This window comes from Hemicordylus capensis, chromosome 3, assembly GCF_027244095.1.
Source record: "Hemicordylus capensis ecotype Gifberg chromosome 3, rHemCap1.1.pri, whole genome shotgun sequence".
NCBI classification, from domain to species: Eukaryota; Metazoa; Chordata; class Lepidosauria; order Squamata; family Cordylidae; genus Hemicordylus; species Hemicordylus capensis.
This window is the reverse complement of record NC_069659.1, coordinates 281336620-281360254: the sequence shown is the minus strand read 5'-3', so window position 1 is coordinate 281360254 and position 23635 is coordinate 281336620. Positions and strand designations below refer to the sequence as shown.

The 23635-nt window shown below is 41.9% G+C and overlaps 1 protein-coding gene across 2 annotated transcripts in view; it reads left to right on the top strand.

The window, feature by feature from the left end:
• Positions 1 to 23635, top strand: part of CFAP58 (cilia and flagella associated protein 58) — a 139913-nt gene that overhangs the window by 37172 nt on the left and 79106 nt on the right. For both annotated transcript variants that reach the window (XM_053313153.1, XM_053313152.1), the window contains exons 7-11: positions 3718 to 3877; positions 5273 to 5355; positions 6838 to 7029; positions 14471 to 14632; positions 18559 to 18705. In XM_053313153.1, coding sequence (XP_053169128.1) covers positions 3718 to 3877; positions 5273 to 5355; positions 6838 to 7029; positions 14471 to 14632; positions 18559 to 18705 — 744 coding nt within the window. The remainder of the gene's footprint in view (positions 1 to 3717; positions 3878 to 5272; positions 5356 to 6837; positions 7030 to 14470; positions 14633 to 18558; positions 18706 to 23635) is intronic.

The following is a 23635-nucleotide window of genomic DNA, read 5'->3' as shown; positions in this document are numbered from 1 at the left end:
TTGAGCTTCATTGGTGCCACTCTGGACATGCAGCAGAAATGGACATTCCTACCAAGGGAATGCTATCAACAAATCAACATGCTGACAAGGATGTTCCTGTGCAGCCCCATACAGCCAGCAAGAGAAATTCAACGATTACTCGGCTTGATGTCCTGCAACACAACTGTCAGATACACACGCTTGCGTATGCATCCTCTGCAATGTATCTGAACAATTTCCATCCCAATATAGACAGCCAGGGGTTACGCCTACAGATCCCACAGGCTGTGTTGAATTCTCTGCGGTGGTGGATGATGGAGAACAACCTATTCCAGGGAATGCCATTCAAACTGTTAACCCCAACACAGTGGGTCACTATGGATGCTTCCCTGTTTGGTTGGGGTGCTCATTGTGGCCCACACTGCATTCAGGGGAAGTGGACACGCTTACAGATGTGGCAGTACATAAATTACTTAGAGCTACTTGTTGTATTTCTGGCTTTGAGGGCGTTTGAGCCCCAACTCAGGTGAACAGTAACACAGGTTCATCTGGACAGTATGTTGGCGATTGCCTACCGCAATCAGCAGGAGGGCACAGCTTCCCCAACTCTGTGTGCCCTGTCCATATGAATATGGGAATGGTGTATTGCACATGTCATCTACCCGATAGCAATACACATAAGAGGCGTCGACAATCATCTGGCAGGCAGTCTCAGTTGGACCAGTCAATACAATCAAAGAAACAAATGGGAAGTCAAGAAAACTTACCTCAAAGACCTCTTCAACAGCTGGGGCACCTTGACAGTGGACTTGTTTGCCACAGCGGCCAACAAACAGTGTCCCAGATATTGCTCGCATGCCGGCGTGGGCATGGGGTTTTTGAGGGATGCCTTCCAACACAATTGGCAAAGGGGGCTCCTGTATCTGTTTCCTCCACTGCTGCTGATCAGCCGGGTTCTGGCACGGATTCTGAGAGATGGGATGCCTACTTCTGACCCCGTGGTGGCCGCACCAACCATGGTTTGCACCGCTGCTACAGCTGTTGAAAAGAAACTTTCAAAGATTCCCTCCTGTTCTGGACCTCCTTCAGAGGGAAGATGGAAAAGTACTGTATCCCGAGATCCAGACACTATGCATGACAGCATGGAGAATCGAGTTCTAAAGGAAATTCTATTGAACAATAGACGACAGTTGACTAGATGCAGTTACTACAGCAAGTGGAAGCGGTTTGAGACCTATGCGCGTGAACACCACTTTCGCCTGCTGTGTGCGCGACTGTGTGACAAGTGTTGCTTTATTTGACCACCTTAAAAATGACAGGGCTCACTAATGTGTCATTAAAGGTACACATCGCAGCCATTTCGTCCAAGCATGCAGGACGAGCTGGAACAACAGTATTTTCCCATCCAGAAAGTAAAAGGTTTATGAAGGGCCTTAATAACCTGTGTCCGCCTCTGAAACGGCCATTGGAGCATTGGAGTCTGTCATTGGTGTTGTCGGCTCTCACTGAGAGTCCCTTTGAGCCTTTGTATTCTGCAAGTTTGCGTTTAACCACCCTCAAGGTGGCATTCTTAATTGCCACTACCATAGCAAAGCATGTGAGGGAATTGGCGGCATTGAGAAGTGATAGGCCTTACACCTAGTTCTACCCACATAAAGTGGTGATGAGACTGGACCCAGACTTCCGCCCAAAGGTGCTTACTGAATTCCACCTTAATCAGGAAATTGTTCTTCCCACCTTTTTCCAGGCCCCACAGATGGCTTTGGAAACATCTATACATTCCCTAGTTGTCCGAAGAGCTTTACTGTATTACCTGCAGGGAACGAAGTTGCTAAGAAAGACAAAGAAACTGTTTGTGGCCTACAAGGGGAAGAATAAGGGACAGGCAGTGCCCAGACAGTGTTTGGCACACTGGCTTGTAGAACTGATCCTGCTTGCGTACAAACATCAAGGGGTGGCCCCCACAAAGAATGTGCGGGCACATTCAACCAGGGCATGCTCAACTTCAACTGCCCTTTTGTCGGGGATAAAAATGGAAGACATCTGTTTGGTAGCAACGTGGTCTTCACAACAACCATTCATCAAGCACTATGCCATAGACCTGCACATAGCAAGGCAGGCAAATTATGGGAAGAGTGTCTTGAAAAGGGTGTTGCCATAAAGTTCCACCTACTGCACCCGCTGCCAAAGGGGAAGAACTGGTGAATCACCCATTTCCTTATGATCTCAATGGATTACAATCCAGATAAACAGGTTGCTTACCTGTAACTATTGATCTGGAAGTGAGCTGTTGAATTAATAAGACCCGCCCAAGCCATCCCTGCTGCAGGAGGCAGATGCACTCCTGTAATAGCGACAACAACAGCAGCAACAACAAAAAACAACAGCAGCAGATTGTGAAATACTGACAGCCTGCATGAAACTGACAGGAAGACACCCATCCGTTAAATATAACAGACTCAGGGGTCATGAGCAGATGGTTGGGCGTCGCGAGGAGCTAATTAGTCGGCCCGTGATGTGCCTGCGCAGGCGCAGAACCCATTTCCGTATGAATTCAATGGATCACATCCAGATCAATAGTTACAGGTAAGCAACCTGTTTATTCTGTTCTTTGCTGATAACAATAACTGGCCTGAGTCATGTTGTTTGTTCCACTGTATAAAAACTACTATCTTGCCTCTGTCCAGGGCCAAGTTGTCTTAGAGCCTCTCGTGCCCATATGTGTATATGTAATCAATAAAGCTTTGCATTTGGACCCACAGTGCCGCTGCTCAGTCATTTCCAGGACCATGCTGTGGCTGAGCAACGAACGGGGTACATTTTACCCACCACACTGGAAAGATAGATGTGGTTTATATTTCCCACCTTGCTTCTCTCTATTCTCCCTCACTTGCATATAGAAATCAGAACACGTGAGAAAGTATAAACGGGATACAACATTTTAGTTACATCATCTTATTTATTTATTTATTTATTTGATTGATTGATTGATTTCAATACCACCCTTCCAAAAATAGCTCAGGGCGGTTTACAAAGAGAAATAACAAATAAATAAGATGGATTCCTGTCCCCGAAGGGCTCACAATCTAAAAGAAACATAAGATAGACACCAGCAACGGTCACTGGAGGTACTGTACTGGGGGTGGATAGGGCCAGTTACTCTCCCCCTGCTAAATAAAGAGAATCATCACATTAAAAGGTGCCTCTTTGCCAGATTAGCAGGGGGAGAGTATGTCTTGCTTCTGTGTGTCTTGAGAGTGTGTCTTGCTTCTGTGCCACAAGCAAGACACAGTGGGCAGCATCCAAACTAGTTAGTAATTATTAAGCATTATTGAAATTAGTGATACAAGTTAGTCATTACTAGCTGAAGTCCCATTCTTTTCATTAGTAATGACCAACTTAGTCTGGATGCTGCCCAACAGTTTTTTGTATCTCCCTGTATGGGAAGAAGTGTGTAGAAAGCATCTTGATGGAGGAAAGGCACCTTGGTTCTTCTGTCTTATTGTCCTTAGGCAAGTGGTGGTGACTATAGTATTAAACATTTTCTCTACAATAGGAAGATAAATAGAGAAGATGATGGAGAACATGGGCTATGTTCTGTAAAACCATTTTATTGGAGATGGCAATGGGTATTTTGTTTTATTTTATCCAACATATGACATTAACGTAGTAACACAGGTGTGGATAATTGCTAGATTCTGTACCAGTCATTGTCTCTTCATTCTTTGTGTTTCATAGGCAAGAGAAGATGAAGTATCTCAGATGCGTCAAGAAATGTCAAAGCTTTCTAAAGTGAGAGAGGTTATGCAACGAAAAATGCGTGTTGTAGAGGAAAGCAAAACACAGGCAGAATATGAAAGAGACACTCTTAAAAACCAGATAAATGGGCTAGAGAGAGGTAGGAGTCAATATCAATGCAATGTGATTTCCTAGAATGTCAAAGTGGTTACAGAATGCCTGTCAGAAATGGCTACATGCAAAGTAGCAGGGATCTGGACAAAGCAGCTGCTATGAACTGAGCTGAGAAATGTGCTCGGTGCCTGAATGAGAATATAATGGAGGTAGAGGGAGCAACTAAGATATTATTATTATTTAACATATTTCTATACCGCCCAAAACTTGCCTCTCTGAGACAGCTTCTGTGAAGAAAGTGTCTGCTTTCTGACTTCCGCAGTGGTGTTATTTCAAATTGCAGCCCTTCCCTCCACTGTACAGCCATTGAATGCACCAGGGCAGGAAGCAACGTAATGGTTTGCATTACTGAGGGAAAAATTGGCTATGCCTGTAACTATAGAGGTTTGCCTGTATGTGTTATAACTCTGAGATAAAATTATTATTATGTACAGGAGAACCTCAGTATTTGAGAGAGTTCTGTTCTCTGCAATTATTGTGGATACAGAAACTACAAATACCAAGTCATTGGGGCAATGGGATTGCAGGGGTTAGGTTCCCAGAGGCCCACAAAATGGGTTTAAAAGGGCAAAATAAAGTCCCCTACCATGCTCTGTGGGCCTCCAGTGATCCTGCAATGCCAGAAGTTGGAAATAGTCCCTTTTAAAGCATTTCCCCACAATCTTTCATTTATTTTTCAAATATTTTTGAAAAATAATTTATTTTTCAAATAAATGAGCCACAAAATGGCTCCATTTCACAAAATGGCAGCCAGAAATGATCTCCACGGTCATTTCCGGCTGCCTCCAACCCACAGATATGCGGAATTAACCCCTTGTGGGCCATTTTTTAACATTTATGCCGAGGTCGGGTGTCCATCACCCAACCACAGATACGCAAGACCACGGATGTTGGATCTGCGTCTAGTAGATTTCATTTATATCCTGTTTTTCTACAACAGGTTGCACTGAAAACAATGTAATATAATATAATAAAAACAAGTAAATAATAACAATCTGTTATAATAAAGCACAACATTAGGGGGAAAATGAAAACAGGCCTAATGTTGAAACTAAGAAGGATGACAATATGAATATTTAAAAGAACAGAGTTAATGTGGCTAAGCTGCATCTTAGATACCTCAGTCTTAGAGACCAAGTATGTGGCTTGAGATTCTTGAAGAAAGTCTTAAAATAGACTAAACAAATTAGTTTCTGAATTCCCACCTATAATTAGATTTTTAAAATTACCACACTCCCACATGTTTTGCCCTGTAGGTTGAAAGCATTAAGTTTCTAAATAAGGACTGTGATGATTTCCCCATTCTGAACACCCTCTGTAATGCCTTGATATGTTCAAGCTTGTGGTCTGAATTGAAGTATAATCTTTTCCTATGTTTTAGAGTTGGAGGCTGCAAAAAAGCAAGCAGAAATTGATAAGAAAGCTATAGATGAGCTTGTGAGAGAAAGGGATATATTGAACAAGGTGAGTATGTATGTGTAACTCCGGAAAGCTAACTGTTTCACATATATTTCTAATCGTTTGTAAATGACCAAACTACTAATGGTCTTTTGTTTTTGTTTGGTCATGTAAACACTAGCATATCTGGGGCTCGGGCAGAGATATGTACACTGGAGAAAGTCCCACATGCAGTTGGACTTATAATTTCTCACTTTACTTTACCAGTTTCCAGTGCTGTAAAGATATTGGTGGACATTGGTTGATGTAGAAATGGAAGTTCGAGTCTCTTTTCACTGTTCAGCAGGAAAGTGGTTCATGCACTCAGACTCAGTAGTGAAGAGGCAAGACACTTGTAATGAATAAAATAAAGTGCCACAGCTTTATTAATTGACAACAAGAGATATGTAACAAGATAAACTAACTAGTTTGTCTAACCCCAATAGTGTGTGGGTAGTTAACTGGGTTGGTGGTAGTGCAACTCATTAATACCACCCATAGCCAAAGCTTAGGGCGTCCACTCTGGCTCCCATCTTGGTGATCAGTATCTGTCCTGATCATTGCACTTTGTTGCCACACTTACTAAGGATGCTTGAGGGATTCCTGCTGTCTTCACCACTGCCTGAGTAATTTGACCCTGAGTGGGTAAGCTGGTCATTTCTCAAGGGGCTACGCTCATTTCCTTCTGAGCCCAGTGACCCTGAGAGTGTGGTCCAGGAAAACTCCTGTGTTGTGTCAAATTTTGATTAAAGGTAAGGAGGCATGGTTTTGACCTATCAATTCCACCCTACTTCCTAGGTAGTACAGTGTAGGTGCACCTTAATTCTGAGTTAAAGTGAGTCAAGGGTGAAAGCTGCATGTGTAGTTGTTTCCCCCACAAGGCAACTGACTAGACCTGTAGTGCAACGTGGGTGGTGGGAAGGGGCCACTGGAAGCAGAATGCAGTTGGGAGGAGGATCTGGTGCTTCTTTAACCCATCCATTTCCTTCTTTCCCTTGACTGGCATTCAGCAACATGCCTTCAAAAATGGGGAACTGATAGACTCCTCACCCTTGCCTTGCACAAGTCTCCTTTCCCCCTGTGTTGGCCCCAAACCTGCCCCCCCCATCTCTGAGAAGAAGTGGAATTATTTCTCTAAAATAGTTTGTCCAGGATGTGAAAGAAGCTCAGTGTTGGCTAGATTGAGGATATTGAGCTTATGGAAGGGGTACCAATGTATTTATGGAGTGTATATGGGGGAAGAATGGTGAGAGACGGGTGGCGTGTATTCAGGAAAATGGTTTCAAAGGTAACTGATGCCTCACATGTCCTATGAATGAAGGAAAAGATGTGCCTACACAGGATATAAGGATTAAGTTCATAATATTTGGTTGGTGAAGGAATTTTTATTCCCAGCTTCAGTGTTGTAATTAGAAAACAGAGGAGACAAAGTAGAAAAACAAAGAGGCTGAGAAAAGCAAGGCACTCTTTTAACATGTGTATCCTGACCATATTGGCCTTGTGTTGCAGAACTTGCTCAAGGCTGCCAGTGTCACTCAAAAGCAGATGAACCTTGTTAAGCTCCATGAACAGTCAAAGAAGAATCTGGAAGAAGAAATTCAGAATTATAAGGATGAGGCTCAGAAGCAGAGGAAGATTATCTTCCAGCTGGAGAAGGAGAGAGACCGCTATATTAATGAAGCTAGTGAGCTCACGCAAAAGGTAAGGGGCAGATGTTTGTAAAGGTAAAGTGTGCCATCGATTTGGTGTCGACTCCTGGCTACCACAGAGCCCTGTGGTTGTCTTTGGTAGAATACAGGAGTGGTTTACCATTGCCGTCTCCTGCACAGTATGAGATGATGCCTTTCAGCATCTTCCTATATCGCTGCTGCCTTATATAGGTGTTTCCCATAGTCTGTGAAACATACTAGTGGGGGTTCTTACTGGCAACCTCTGTCTTGTTAGTCAAGTCATTTCCCTGCTGCACCAGACATAGCTAACTCTGTCTTTCAGAGTTTACAGAGCTTTCAGTTCTTGGCTTACTGTTGGTTTTCTCCAGGTCGTCTTGGTGGTATAGAGAGTACAAGGATTTTAATAAAGTTCCTATGTATTATATTTAAAAATACCACTGAAGCCCAAAATCTGGTGCCTGCAGTTAATGTCCTGAGAAATCACAGCTGTAAGAAAAACTCCTAGCTCTTATGGCTATGCAGAAATGATTGAACATGTATAGGTGTGTGTCTCCTGGAATGCTTCTGTTGAACTTGGTCCCTCAGCTGTTAAGGGAGAGCAGAACAGGCCTGTCTTTGTTTTGGTTAGTTGCTGTGGCTAGAAATAAGGGGTTAGAGGGCAAAATATTTGGAATAGACTTCTTTTGTGGAGGGAAAGGAGGAACTGCATTCCATAGGCCAGGGCCTCAGTGTCAGCTTGCCTGGAAATTTAAGTATGTGCCTGAGCCAGGTGATGGATGGATGCAACCAGGAGGAGGAGTAAGTAAGTAAGGCAAAGACGGGTTGCTCCCTCTTCCTTCTGGTTGCATTGGTCCATTGCCTGCCTAAGGCAGATGGATGCCACCAGATGGAGGACTGAGCAAGCAGGGTAGGGAGTCCACCCTTGCATGGAATGGAGAAGATTGCTGGGTTTGAGAGGCGAGTCCACCACCACCACAGAACAGAGGGCAGCCTGGGTCTGGGCTGGGTCCTAGAGCTGAAGATGATTTATTGAGACTTAGTCCTTATATAGAAAACAGATTCCTGGTTTGAGCCCTAGGTGGAGGCAAAGAATGGAACGTGGTTGGGTATACAGAAATATGAAAAAAAGAATGAATTCTTGAGGAACTGCTAGGGAAGAGATGAGGGGAAAAGCAGGAGTAGGTAGGAAAATAGATAGGTAGATGCTTTCATTAGTTTAACCATAGGTTATAACAAAGCAAAGGTACAGAAAAATAAAATGTTCACAATGCAAATCCCACACAAAATACCAACCAGCTTTACTTAGTTATGCTTAGTAGTAACAAGATGGCTTAAAAATTTACTCTTCTTGACAGCTCAATCAAACCACCATTCTGTAAGGTAAGTGCCTCTAGAGTTAGGGAGAACATCACCAGCTGGGGATCTACTGAAGGCAATTTGCTAAGGACCTGTATGAACTTGACACTGTCCATGCAGCTCACACAGCCTAGAAAGATTCAGGTTACCCATCCAGATTAGTGTATTGCAGACTGACAAGGTGTGAGTAAGAAGTGCTGCATAGATCAAGAAGTCAATTGGAAAAGCAAAACAAATTCAGATGGTTGAAGCTGAAACTATCTGAAGACATAACAGGAAATGATGGTTTTCACTCTGAGAATGAATCTTGGAGAGCCACAGGCTCTGGCACACCCTTCTTTTGCCTACCAGAGGAGGAAATTCAAAGCTCCTGGTTTATGTTTGAACTAAACTGCAGTTCTGTGTTATGTACAAACTTTGAACCATGATTTATTCAAACCATAGTTTGGGTTCAAGTCCTATAAAGACCTGCAGTCAATCAGACCACAGTTATGGAGATCAAATCAGGATCAAATGGTTTCGATAGTTACTAATAGTCTCCTGAGTTTGCATATAAAGCGGACCTGCATTTTCATTCAAACCAAATGTGCACTTCTAAATCTTCTCCCCTTGCACACCAAAGAGTTGGAGAGCGGAGGGGAGAGTGTGTGAGGCTGCATTTCTATTGGGAAACCATGGTCTCCCATTATGTCAGAACTGGGTCAGTCTGTTTTGGGATAAAATTCCCTTTCAAATCTATATTTGAGCAATAGTTAAAAATCACTAAGGCTCACTAAGAGAAACTTTCTCCACTCTGCCCAGTATCTCATCAAGAAAGAAAGTCTGAATAGCATAATGTTTCCCTAATTTCAGAAGGCAACTCCTGAAGTACACTCCAATTATTTAAAACAATTAAAACTGTAGATTAAAATTCCTCATAAAATATTGTTCATGGATTTATTTAGCTTCAGTTTCAGAACTTAAGCTTGTACAAGTGTTGTTCCAATGCAGCATTTTTTTAAATTCTTGCAAGGGCAAAAGTGAATCTCAGACCCACTAATTCCATCTTGAAAAACATAGCCAGGTAGTTGTTTATTATTCTTTTGTTCATGATCTCCTCAGTTTTCATGGCCACAATTTAACTGACCTACTTTCTAATTTTGCTCCAGTTAAAATAATAACTGAGCTAGGTTTAAAATTTGAACTACACATTATTGATTTGGATCTCATTTGTATTACTATTGGCAACTTCTTTTTAACTGGAGAAAGGAAGAGGTAGGAGCTGGATTATAAACTGGGTCTCTGCTTTCATTTTAAACTGTAAGCTGTTTTTAGGTATCTCTGCATTCAGTGACAAATGCACTGGAGCACTGTTACTGTAATAAAACTTTCTATATTTAGATGTGCTTTATCTCCCAAGTTGGTCGGAGGTATCTGGTAGAATAATCAATTAATAAGGCCTTTGCCTCCTAGCTGGTATGCTGGAGGCCCTATCGTACAACAGCTCTGCTTGAATTTTTTCAGTAGGGACAGCCGTGCTGATTGCAAGCTCTGCTATTATTGTGTAGCTGTTCTGGACATGAATGTTATCTCTTCCTTTGAAGGTTCATGAACATAAATTCATGAATTTAAACAATAGTCATCAAAGCTAGACAGGGTGAAGCTAGGAGGCTAGATAGGGTGAACGAATTCCTGCAACCTATTCCATTACCATCCAGTGCAGGGCAACAAAGAAACTCATTTTCTGAATCTCTGATTCCTGAAATTTCAAATGATCAGATTTACCTGCAAATGCCTTCTTCTTACTTACTGTTTTCTGTGACTGTATTTTAAAAAGCACTCCTGAATTTCTCATTATTCAAAACTTCAGCTTAGCACCCCCAAGCCACTCAGATAAATGAAGCTGAACTATGCATAGCATATCTGTAAATATTTATGAGAGGAAAATATTTCATACAAAAATAGGTAAAAAGTGAAAGACTAAGGAGAAGCCTGCTAATAACCTTCTCTTCTTTTGCCCTAAAGAGAGCTAAAAGCATGGGTAAATATTATTCAAGGGAAGATTGTATTTGTTAGGGTTTCCCTTCCATAATTTTTGCCATACAAAAAACAGAAGTATGCAGTAAGGTCATAACTTATTTTTTTACAATATCCTTTCCTGCTGGTTTCATAGATTAAATATGTACTTCCTAATGCATGGCCAAAGAGAATGAATTTCCAGATTGTTATTTTATAGTGCTGTCAATATGCAGTTAGTGCTGAGGATCCCAAGTCTTTCTCCCAGCTAGTACATCTTTTGCAAAGGTGGGGGGCGGGGGCGGGAAACCAACAACTCCAAGATTTTGTTGATCTGGACAGACAAGTATTCCTGTTATTGACAATCTTGTCACTGCAAACTTTCTTCAGTACAACAGGGTTTTGGGTTTTTTTGCTGTCCCGTGTTGCTTTCTTCATTTTTCTCCATATTTTCTCCATGAGATGAAGATGCTTGTTAACCTTAAAGAAGCAAGAGTGAATCATGAAATAATTAGGCAAATCATTTTGGTTGCTTTTATTTTTGCAGTGAGGTTTGCAGTACCATGGAATGTCCAATAATAGTTTTTAGAAATGTGTTACCACACTTGTTCAAACACGTGTACACTATCCCTCGTGTCTGTCTGTACACTTAGACTGATTTGGGGAATTAAACTTAAATTTGAATTTGTAATGATAATCAGTAATAAAAAGTGTGCATAACAAATGGACTGCAATTTGGACACAGGCAAATGCTAACATTAGGGTACCCCAAAGGAGCAATAGGCTCAGAGAGAAGGCTTTTGAAAAAAAGAAATAAAGTTATTGATAAAGCAGAGGCACAATGCAAACAATGATATTGGGCTACTTTGATACTGTAATAATTGCCCAGGAACTTAAGGCAGCAGCACCTAGAGACTAGATGATGAGAGGGTGGGGAGCGAGGAAGTAAAGACTTCAATCGCTTAGTGGCTGGTGGTGTTGGAATGTGGGCAGAAAGAGTGGAGATAATCATTAATAGAGAGAAAAGAGCAGCTTATTACCTGTCCATATCAGCTGTTTTGTGCACCATGTTAAAAAGAAAATACTTCCCATCTGGAGAAGATTGCAGTTCCCTGCAAGGTGTTGCCAAAATGAGATCAAGGAGAGGCAACAAAGTGCTGGTGTGGTATGAAGGAAGGTCTGTGGCAATATGCATGCCCATAGTTAGCAAAAGGAAGCCAACTGTCGGGTTCCCAGGCAGTCCCAGGACACTGGTTTCCAAGAATTTACAGGGCAGTCTAGTGTAGGTCTCCCTGCAGCAGTCCCAACTTGGGGCTCAGCAGCCCAGTGATTCAGCATACATGGAAAGAGTTTGAGTGCACTGCAGTTACTCAGTCAGGTAGGCTGTGGGCAGTAGCAGGCAGCTTGTGCTTGCCTTGTGCCATCAGGTCCCAGCAGCAGCAGAGCTACTTCTCAGAAAACCTTTACACACACACGTCTGGGGGACAGGGCCATTTAAAAGGTTCTGTCCTCTGCAAAATCACGAAGATGAAAAAACTTTAGGTTTCAAGGTGGTCCAAGGGAATGCACTTGAGGAATGTGTGAGTGCAGCTGTGGCTGTTGAGAGGAAGTGCAGAACAATAGGGCTCTGGGATTGTTCTGTGACTCCTCTGAATATTATTATTCTGGGATGCTTTGACAGTCTAAACGCTCTCCAAACCATCTTTTTGCTGTGCCAGAAAATGTGACTCAGTTAAGAATACACAGGTTTTTGTATATATAGACAACTCGGTTAAAGGCAGGTTATAGGCAACTTTTGTGCCTATTCAGTCTCAGCACAACACTGGTGCTTTTTCCAAACAGAGGACAATTTCCTCTTTGCTATGAGTTTCCCAGAGGCTTATTTGGTGGGAGGCAGTAAGATGCTTTCTGCTAACAAATGAGAATGACAAGGGGCTATAAGGAAGAACATAGGGTTTAGAGAATGGGGATTCTAATGTACATATAAAATTATAACCAAGAATTCTCTTTAAGGGATTTGAAGTCACCTGACAATACAAGGAGTAGTAACTGAGTGAATTAGTTGATCTATGAAGATCTTTGGTGTAATTTCTTTTTCTCTCTGTTTCACTCTTCTCTCCTTGAAACAGACTGCAGCTGTTCAAGACAATTGATCTCCTTTAAAAATATTTTAAGACTTTTGTTTTTGTTTTTATTGGTTAGACTTACAACAAAGCAAATGTACAAAAACTAACCCACAACAAAAATAACCATTTCTGTAACAATGGACATGGTTATAAATCAGGTAATAAATCAAGTTATTCTGACCAGGACAACAACTTGTCTTCTAAATTACATTATCTAATAATATATTGGGTTATTGTTCTTCAAATGTAATTAACTAACTGTAGTCTTAAAAAAAGATTTCTTTTAAAGGTCAGCTGAACTATATAACACAGAAAAGAGGGGATAAACCATAATCCTGTCTTCTCCCTGTGAATACAAAAATTATCCGCACTATCCCCATCCATCAAGATATTTGCTTTAAAGTATAATCTTTGGATACATAGCATAAATGAGAGCCCAAAATATAATTACTGTCATGTAAAACATGACACTAATCTCTCTGCCCCCAGGTTCTAACCTATCAAAGGCCTTTTCTTCCCAAGACAACTGTCTCACACTTTGGAAACAGTGCTTGTTGTTAAAATGGTTAACTGAGCCCCTGATTAATATAATTATTCAGTAACATGTTTGTGCTCTTCTATTATGCAGTTCAAAAGCACTTGGTTATTGTAAATAAGAGGAGAACAGACAGAAGTGTTATGTTCTCTGTATTATGCTGTTTCATCTCATAGCCTTTATGTATATGTACACAGATAAAATTCATGTCCTTTAATATTGCAGAATGGACATAAACTTGTATGTATGTATAGCAATAGCAATAGCACTTACATTTATATACCTCTCTATAGCTGGAAGCTCTCTAAGCAGTTTACAATGATTTAGCATATTGCCCCCCAACATTATGGGTACTCATGTATTTGTTGATTTCGGTCCAAGGCCAGCATAAATACAAAAAGAAAAAGAAACAACAACAGTGGTAAATACATAATACATAAAACATTAATACCTTCAGATACCGTATACATGGCTAATTTCGTTCAAATAAAACCGGTTAATCTGAAGTGCACAACCCAGCATCTCGTGCCTCAATCACTCTAAACCGAATCTTGCTTCCTATGAAGAGAAATTTTGCTACCCTCCTGTAAGCATACTCTGACTTAGCAGTAAGCAGGAAAAAGACCTTATCCCCATCAGAAGGGCAATTAGAATTGTAATGAATTAGTAGTGGGGAGAGAAGCTTTCCCCTTAATTCAGTATAAAATCTGCACTTCAGCATCAGATGTTCTGTAGTCTCCACTTCACCGTTCTGGCAGGGGCATGATCTTTGATCGTAGGGCACCTTCCCAAAACGTCCTTCCAATACCGCCGTTAAACTTGTATGTTTGTTTTTCTATCTGAAGGCAAAGAAATTGCCTCCCTCCCTTTCTTCTACCCCTGCTGGGGAAACAATACACATACCAAAGTCTTTTCCTTTGAGCAGGTTACTGTTAGTGAGAAAAGAGAGATTGAAAAGCCCTTCTCTTCAGCCAGTGCCTACCCCTTCTTATGAAAATAAGAACAGCCTTTCAGGATCAGGTCCAAGGCCTATCCAGTCCAGCATCCTGTTTCACACAGTGGCCCACCAGATGCCTCTAGGAAGCATCACAGACAAGAGCTGAGGGCATGCTCTTTCTCCTGCTGTGGCTCCCCTGCAACTGGTATTTAGAGGCATCTTGCCTCTTAGGCTGGTGGCTTATAACCCTCAGACTAGTAACCATTGACAGACTTGTTCTCCATGAATTTATCTCTTCAAACTGCAGTGACTACTTTTTGTAAAACACAACAAAATATTTAAATATAACCAAGGAAATACACAAGTTGTAGTTCCAACCTCAGCTCTACCCTAGAAAACATTTCAAGCCCTCTTCTGTTCAGAAAGAAATAATTGTATGTGCAGCTAGTATCTGTACACAGATCATTGCTAATCATCGTGGGAGGATGGTTTAATGGTGCTAATTTTATGCTTTCTGTGACAGGTCCTCCATCACATGGAAGATATCAAAGTGCGGGAAATGCAGATATTTGACTACAAAAAGAAGATTGCAGAGTCTGAGACAAAATTAAAACAACAGCAGAATCTCTATGAAGCTGTGAGATCAGACAGAAACCTCTACAGTAAAAATTTGATTGAAGCTCAGGTACTAAAAACGATAATGCAGTTCTGTTCTTAGGTTATTTTCCTCACTTGGATGAGCCAACTGTTTTCAGTAAACAACTAGACTAGATAGACAATGAGGTCATTCATACAATCAAAAACTGCGTTCTACCTAAGTTTAGTAGCTCTGTGTGCTCCCAATTTTTTACTGTCTGGGAACAAGGTAGGAGGAAAACCTGGGTAGCTTTCCCCCCTATCTTGCTTCTACAGAATCACTTCTACCCAGGTTTTCCTCTTACCTTGCTTCCACAACCAAAAATTGGGAGTACACACAGCTCCCAAACCTGGGAAGAACACAGTTTTTGATTGTGTTAATGACCTCAATGAAAGCCCAATGCTGACATTACATTTCCCACACTTTTGTCCCTTACGTACCTCAGAAACATTTCCCACAGTAGTCCAAACATTTGTGGAAATAGACCTCTCCCTAGATGCTTCCACCTACAAGATATTCCACATGTGTGTACTTGAAAGATGGAAGAATGCCAGCGGCAGGTTAAGGAAGCAACGGTTTTGAGGTTATAGAAGTGCTGCCTTGATCAGAATGCAGCAGCAGATGGAATAACAATTTTTCCAGGGAGCCTCATTGAAGAACATTGCAGATGAATATCTTCAGTAATCTGAGTATCTGAGCTCAGCATTACTTGAAAATAGATGTCTTGGACATCCAAAGCCTAAAGGATCTAAAAGAAAAATAGGACTGCCTCTGTGTGAGAGCTGAAATGGTATAACCATTTAATTACCAGAAAAGCTGTCAATGTTCTTTTGAATGCTCAGCTGTGTTTGGAGTGTGAGTAGAAATGTGTGGACAGAAACCAACAACTCATTATTTAGATAGGCTGTAAATTAAACAGGTAGAACAAACTTCAGATATATTTATATGGGATATATGTAGCATTTTACCTCCCCTGCTGCACATACTGATACTTATGTACTTAGTTATGCTGAACCAAACATTTCAATAATTAACTAACACCTTGAGATCTTAAGAAAGGTGCAAATGAAGATTCTTTAGGGCAGGGCTGCTCAACTTCGGCCCTCCTGCAGATGTTGGCCTAAAACTCCCACAATCCCTGGCTATTGGTCACTGTGGGGATTATGGGAGATGTAGTCCAAAAACAGCTGGGAGGCCTAAGTTGAGCAGACCTGCCTTGGGGGACTCTTATCTATCTATCTATCACATGTATCCCGCTCTTCCCGAAAGGCTCAGTGGCTTACAGCATTCTTTAGAACGAATAATCCTGTCCCAAAATGGCTCACAATCTCTTTTTAAAGAATCAAAAGTTAAAAAGCAGGGGATGGGGGGAGTTGTCAAAGGGGAGGATCCAGAAGGTACTTGTTCCTCCTCAGGCTGATGAAGGGGCCTCACTGCTTGCCTCACCTTCTTCTGCAGCCTAATGAAATCCATATGGAAGATGCAACCTGCTACACTCATTGATTTAATATATAATTGGTTATTTTCTTTACTATTTGCAAATTTTTGGAATGTGAGAATATATTGGGGAAAAAGTATCCCTTTTATTATAATCAACCTACACTACTGCAATAAAACAGTCATTCATAGTTCAGTAACACATCAGCTAGCTATCAGAACAGATCGTCTCATTTTAAAAACTATGCAGAATTGCCATTCCTCTTGGGATGTAAGTTAAATTGGCAAAAACTTGTTTGAGAGAGAAAAGCCCCTATTGCCCTGCCCTGCACATACTGCTTCTGATCTCCAGGGTATCATAAGCTCAGACACAGTTAAAATCTTTTGATAAAGGAGTTCTTGGCTGAGTTGCAGCAAGAAATATTTGCTAGGATAGTTTCAGATGTCTCGATCTTTCTGGTCCGGGGAATTGTAGCATGTAAATGTAAATGAATGGAAGCTCATCCTCTGAAAAATTCATGATGCCCTTTCTCTTCCCCCCCCCATTACTGAAGTAGTATATTTAGGAGCATATGTGCTTACCAGCTTCTAAAATATCTGGCTTCTTTCCAGAGCCTTTGTAAGCCAATGAAGAATTATGCTCAGAGTTCTCTTGTTCTCTTTACAGGAGCGATGTTGAGTATATCAGCACGACAAGTTCTAGTTTCAAAGGTCTTTTTTTCTTTTGGCCTGATGTGTTTACCTGTGTGAGAGCCAGAGTTTTTATTTTGTAGTAGTTTTGTACCTTGATATCACTATTTAGAATTGCCAGCCGTTTTCCCCCTGTGCCTTTAGTAGCTGCATAACAAGCAGCAATTCAGCTGGTAAATCTTTTCTCATTATTATATCTAGACACTGAAAATAGCTTCCCCTGTTCTGTTGCTGCTTGGAATGGATTGCTCATCCCAAAATCCTCCATGTCATTTGTTACGCAGAAAGTGGCGTATTTGCTGAGCTCTCCCCTCATCCTGGCTCCTAATACTATATAGAGTAATGACGTAAAAGGACAATGTGAGAGAGGTTTGTTTCCAAAAGCTGAGACACAAGTTTAGAGACATTGCAACCTAACACAAAGGTCTCCTGTTTAAACCCCTACTGACTGGGCAAAGAGGCACTTTTAAAAGTGGAGGCTTTTTTATATGCGGGGAATAACAGCTGTCCCTATGAGAAAGTGTAGCATCTCACTGGTCCCTAGGGGTGTGAGGTTCTGTTCAAACCTAGTTCTAATATCGGTTCGACCTCTGACCAGACTGGATCCTAAAAAAGGGGTGTCAGTTCAAGTCTGAGCCGAACTGGCCCCAGTTCTAATGGAACTGGTTCAGAATGGTTTGCTGGTTTAAGGTCAAGCAAATGGGGGCGGGGGAGCGAAGGCAGGAACCCTACCTGCCTTTAAAAAACTTCTAATGGGGGCGGTGAGAGGGCTCCTTATTATCGTTGGCATGGCTCCTCTGACCTCTGGTCCGGGTCCAGCGCTTCAGTGTGGCCCTTCAGTTCCAGCCTCCACACAAGCACGTAAGCCATTTGTTCACCCAGGCTTTTAATTAGATGTATAGTTTTAATACTTTTAATCTTGGGTTTTAAATGATTTTAATGTTTACATGATTTTAATTGTAAACTGCCCAGAGAAGCAAGTTTTGGGCGGTATAGAAATATGTTAAATAAATAAATAAAATTTGTGTGACCTCCACGCATGTATGGAGGCCAATTGCAAATTTGCATTGTCATTCAAATAGCCTCCATGCATACGTGGAGGTCACACAAATGGCCTGCGTGCATATGTAGAAGCCAGAACCAGGCCACGCTGGAATGCCGGACCCGGTCTAGAGGTTGGATGGGCTGCACTGCTGCCTCCAACAATGAGCTGTCCTCTTGTCTTCCCCATTAGGAGTTTTTTAAAGGCAGATAGGATTCCCTCCTTTGCTTGTAAAGGGGAATCCTCACCAGATTCTCTCTTACAAGCATGCCTCCTTGAGCTGAATCAAACTGGTCAGACTGAACTGGGTGCTGGTTCGACTTAAATTGGCTCGTGGTCTGGCGGTCCAGTTCGAATTCAGCATGAATTCAAACCAAACCACCAGTATCGGTTCTGTGCACACCCCTACTGGTCACTGTTGCTAGTATATCTATGTGTGTGTGTGGATTTGTGAGCCCTTTTCGGATAATCCATGATTTGATCCCCTCTCCCTAATCTCAGGAAACTCTTTTTCCATGGGTGAAGAGAAAGAAGAACTTATCACTTGTAAGCTACACTCACCAGAAAAATAGTTTGTGATCATTGTGTAGTACTACAAGATATTGTTGGCTGAGCAAGCCAAGGTTATATTAGTTATGAACTCCACGCTCTCTCCTGGTAAATCTGTACTTTCTTCTTTCACAGTTACAAGCTCTGGGATAGGGGAGGACATGGCTATTATGATAAAATTGTGGGGTTTATATCACCTCATACTTTTAGACCATTGTTACCTACATGCTTTAAGTACTTCATTTTGTCCTATTAGGATGAGATCAACGAAATGAGGAAGAAGCTGAAGATTATGACACACCAGGTAGACCAACTGAAAGAAGAGATCTCTGCTAAAGAGGCAGCACTTGTGAAAGTGCATCTGGATCACCAGCGGATAGAAAAAGAGAAAGAGGCATTGAAGGTAAGGCACTGCTATTAGAAAAAGTGTGCTAGGATTCATCAGAGCTAAAGGACTCCATCAAGATAATGTACAACTTCTTGGTGGGGGGAGATTTTGAATGGATATTGGTAGAATGTGGGTGAGATATTAGCTTAGCTTTTCTTGAGCAAAGCAACTAAGCTTCAAAAGAGCAGTATAACCTCTGAACTATAATTTCAGCTTTCTGTAAAAGGTCAGAGTCCTGTTCTCTACAGTAGAGATGTGCATAAAACCATATTTTGTGGTTCGTTTCAAGTTAGAACTGGGCTTGAACTGGATCCCCTGGATTGAGTTCCGGTTCAGTTGAACCAACCCCTGGTTTTGTTCAAGCTTGAACCATGCTCGAACTGGTTCTAAATGGTTCTGACATTTGGGAATAATGGGGATTCAAACTGGCCCATAATTCTCCACAGGTAGTGCCTAGGGACATCAAAACGGGTTCGGTGGTAGCGTCCTATGGGTGCCAACTACCACCCAACCCGCAAAGCAATAGAACAAAGGGGTGATTTTAAAGGAATTTTTCTGTATTGTGGATTCTCAGTTTGTAATGACTTCAGTGTTCCCTATGATGAAATCATTGCAAACCAAGAATCCACAGCAGGCTCAGCGCACAGCAGCACATCTGGCACTGGCTCACAGCTGGGGGGGGAGGGTAGATAGAGGCCAGCAGGCAGCAAGGTCACCCACCAAAACAAAGAATAGAAATAAATGAAACTGCATTATAAATAAATAAATTGAAAAATGGGCGGTGGGGGTGGGGCATGAGACAGAAAGAAAAAAAGCCTCTTTCTGTCTCAGACTGGTTGGGCTCAGTCAGTGCAGTCAAAAACCAAACAAACCTGCAGCAGCAAGGCCCAAGGGCTCAGTAGGGCCCACAGCCTGTCTGGCTGGCTGGGCAAGCAGCAGGAGCCAGGCACAGCAGCACTCTCTCCTTTGCTTTAAAAATAAGACCATCCAGCCAGGAAGAAAGAAAGAAAGAGATAGAAAGAAAGAATCCAAGGGAACCCTACAAGCATAGCAGCAAGGCAGGCAATTGCAAATTTCTGAGCAGAACAGATACTCCACCTAGCAGTCAGCAGGCCAACAGCTCTCCACTCCACAGAGTCCAAGCCTCTTCGACACATTTTGAATCCCCTTCCTTTCTGCACTCTCCTTTGTCCCTTCCCACCAGGCAATGGGGGCACATTTGCCCCAACAACACACTGACTAGCAGGATGGCAAGCCAACCGGTGAAGAAGACACAGTTAGCCAATCAGAAGTCAGTGGCAGGAGAATCAAATAAAGCATTGTGAAATAAATGCCACAAAATGCCACTTCTGGATCTGTGAAGTGGCCACTGGCACTTTAAATGGCTCTAAATGGCCTCTGAGCCATTTGAACCAGTTTGAACCAGCTCATTTTGAACTGGCCTCGGCTCGGTTTGAACTCAGACTGACCTCATTTCTCTGAGGCCGGTATGGTTCGAACTCGGGAACTTGGAATCAATTGGGAAACTAAGGTGACGCAAAAGGTTAAAAAATAAAGGTTCTACCCAAACAATATTCTGATAAACAAGTAAAGGTCAAGGGTAATGTATTCTAATGCTTTTGTTGTGGGGAAATGGTTATAAGGATGTTGAAATAAGAATGGGAATTGTTGCCAGTTGAGCAGAGAAAGCTCCACACTAGCTCTCCAAGGCCTGGTGACCTCAACTAGCTGAAAATAATAATTTTCCTACAATAGGAATTCAATCTAGATAGAATTTCATACAGAAAGAAATTCATTCTATAGATGAATTGGTAGAAGATGGCTGCACCTGTCTCCTTCTCAGCAAACCCGTTCCACAAGCTATAAAAGGCTTCCTTTTGGCGGGGACCAAGGGCAGGAGTTGCTGCTCTAGAACTATTATTGGGGAACACTGAGAGTTTAGCAGCAGCTGTAGTAATAGAAACAGTGCCTCTACTAATCATTGCTACCAAGAATGTTGGCAGCTAGGAGCTGCCAATACTATTATCCAAATGAGGAAAAGTCCCACCCCTTTGGATATTAATGTCTGGTGTCACCCAGCCTTGTTGCAGCGTGACACAATTTCTGATGGGGATATTTCCCCCTTGGCTGCTGTGGGTGGCAGGTTGCTGTTGGTGCATTGTTACCAAGGGAGTGAATCTTTTTTGGAGCTGGTGCTTCGGAGGTGAAGCAAGGGTATCTTTTTCTTTTTTCTTTTTTTTTGGTCTTTTTTGACCTTGGTTGTCAGTGAGAAGACTTTAATATGTTTGGTATAGGGAGCTTTTCTCCTTTATTGGGAGAGGAGGAATGTTTCTTCCTCTCTTCAACCCACTAGTGAGAGTATTGAGTTGTTGAACAGATATGTAGCTGGTGACAAGGATAAGATGCTTGTGATTATGCCCTTACTGATTATATTTATTTTTGCCTGCTGTGTCTTTCCCCCATGATTATCTTTTGGTGGGTTATATTATGGCTGGGTTGGAGAATGAAGGGGTCATCTAAATAGTCAGCATTATCAGTGAGTGGGAGTAGAGAGAAATGGTGGTGAAGGGAAGACAGGCTAAGTGAGCAAAAGGGGGAATTGGACATCTGTAGGCCGTTCCCCTTTCTGGTTCTTCTCTCAACCTACTGCCTGCTTGTTACCATGCTAAGGGGCCCATCAAAGATCCTCAGTTGCTGTTGTGAAATACCAAATACCAGGACAATAATGGTGGTGGGGAGGGAGAATCTGTCATTTGTAATCAAATCTTGGATGAGAAAACTGACCTGTCATGTATAGCACCACCTCCTTGGACAAAGCAGGTGGCAGTCCTGTTCCTGCCACTACTGAGATGGAGAGGTTTGACTCAGATTTCTGGTTTAACAGCAGGGTAGCTGTCCAGCATCCTAGAGCACTAGCAGGTTCTAAGACAAGAAGACTGCTAAAGCAGCAAGGGAGCTATCCAGACAGGTAACTAAAGCTAGGTACTAAGCAACATAGATGTTCCACCAGCAACATCTAAGCAGCTACTGAAGGATTTTATAGGTAGCACTGTAGCCTCACCCTTTCTGGTGCACAATTGGGGCCCAATCTTGGCAATACTTAAAGGTCTTTCCTCAGAAGCAGTGCTAGAAATAGGAAGGCCTTGGGCTACAATGGGAGCACTCTGCTACCTAATGTTGGCTATTTATGATTGCAGTATACTTTTTAGCTTATTTTCTAGTAGGCTTATGAGATCACCTGACATTCCGTGTGTGTGTTTCTGTGTCCCTGATTGTGTGTGTGTTGTTCCCCCCACCCCATCAACTTTGCAATGCCTGGAGCAATATGAACCATATTGGGTACAGTTTGGGGCCTCAATGGCGTAGTTTGTGATTATGAATCCATCACGATTCAATATGGCAGATGTGAACATTGAGGTGCAAGAGGGCTAACTTGTGAACTGCCTAACCCAGGGATTCTCAATGTTTGGTCCCCAGATGTTATTGGACTTCAACTCCCATAATCCCCAACCACAGTTCACTAAGGCTGGGGATTATGGGAGTTGAAGTCCAATAACATCTGCGGACCCAATGTTGAGAATCCCTGGCCTAACCTATTTGAACCAAATTTGCTATAAGTGTAGGGACACACAGGGACTGCTCAAGAGCGTAATTTGTAATGATGTCATCCACCCTGATTCAAGATGGTGGACACATGAACATTTGAGGTGCAAGTGGGCTAACTTGTGAACTGCCTAACCAATTTGGACCAAATGTAGTCCAGTTGCAGGGATAGTGAAAGGAAAGTAGGCAGATTAGTTCTTACTAGAACAACTTGTGTGTTTTATAGCTGCTACTAGGAGCTTTGGGAACTGCAAGATTTAAATAGTGTTCCATAATTCATAAGCAGCAGTGTAGAGCCTAAATTTCATGAACATTAAGGTTGATATCTCTCTCATTTTTAAAAAGGGCTCCTATCCCTTTAAGATTTGCATGACTGCTAGAAACGCAACACGTAAAATGGTTGCTATCATGTATATGCACTGATGGGAAAGTGTCATCTATTGAATTCCTACTGGTCATGCAGCTATTAAATGCGTATGAGCTTCAGGGGAAGAAAACCCTTAAAGAACATTATGGAGCTCCAGTACTTTTGCTGGCAAATGTTCCGTTTTGGCTTTTATAATTACAGAGAATTGCTTGAAAAAATACTATTGAATCCAGTCCTTTCAACTGTGGCAGGATATGTTTCCTTTTCAACCTTCTCTGACCTTTCGTAGCAATTTAGTTTCCTTTTGAAGAGCTTGTCACTTCAGCCAGCTGCCCTCCCTCACCCATATTTCATCAGCCACCTTTGTCTATTAAGCTACTAAACTGTTGGTGACTGACTTGTTCTGTTATCACATTATTACTAGTGTGAATGTACCCATTACAGCATGGCTGCAGACTACACTGGGTTTTGGCACAGATAACCCTCTAGAGATAAATGCTTACATTACAAGATAGCTTGTGGAGCTTGCTGCTTAATAATTAGATAATTAGACTAAGTTGAGAGCAAACTGGTGCTGAATATGGAAGCCTGATGTGGGAATATGTGTAGGAGAAGAAAAGATCAAGGAACATGGGAGAGGCATTTAGCCCCATGAATTGAGTGATTGGGGAAGGTAATTTCTTATCTGGTAAGATCTCTCTGGAAATGTGTACTATGGTAAGTTGATCATATAGATGGACTTCGCTCTGCAGAGAGACCACTCTTATTTTCATGAATACTTGCAATGTATTTACTGAATATAATAGTTTTAGTTGCCATAATTGTCCCTATCCAACCCCAGCATAATATCCCTCTAGTGGATGATAATCATGTCTGTCTTATATTTCTTTTTGACTTATGAGCCCTTTTGGGACAGGGAGCTATCTTTTTATTTTTATTTTTCTGTGTAAACCTCTTTCAGAACGTTTGTTGAAA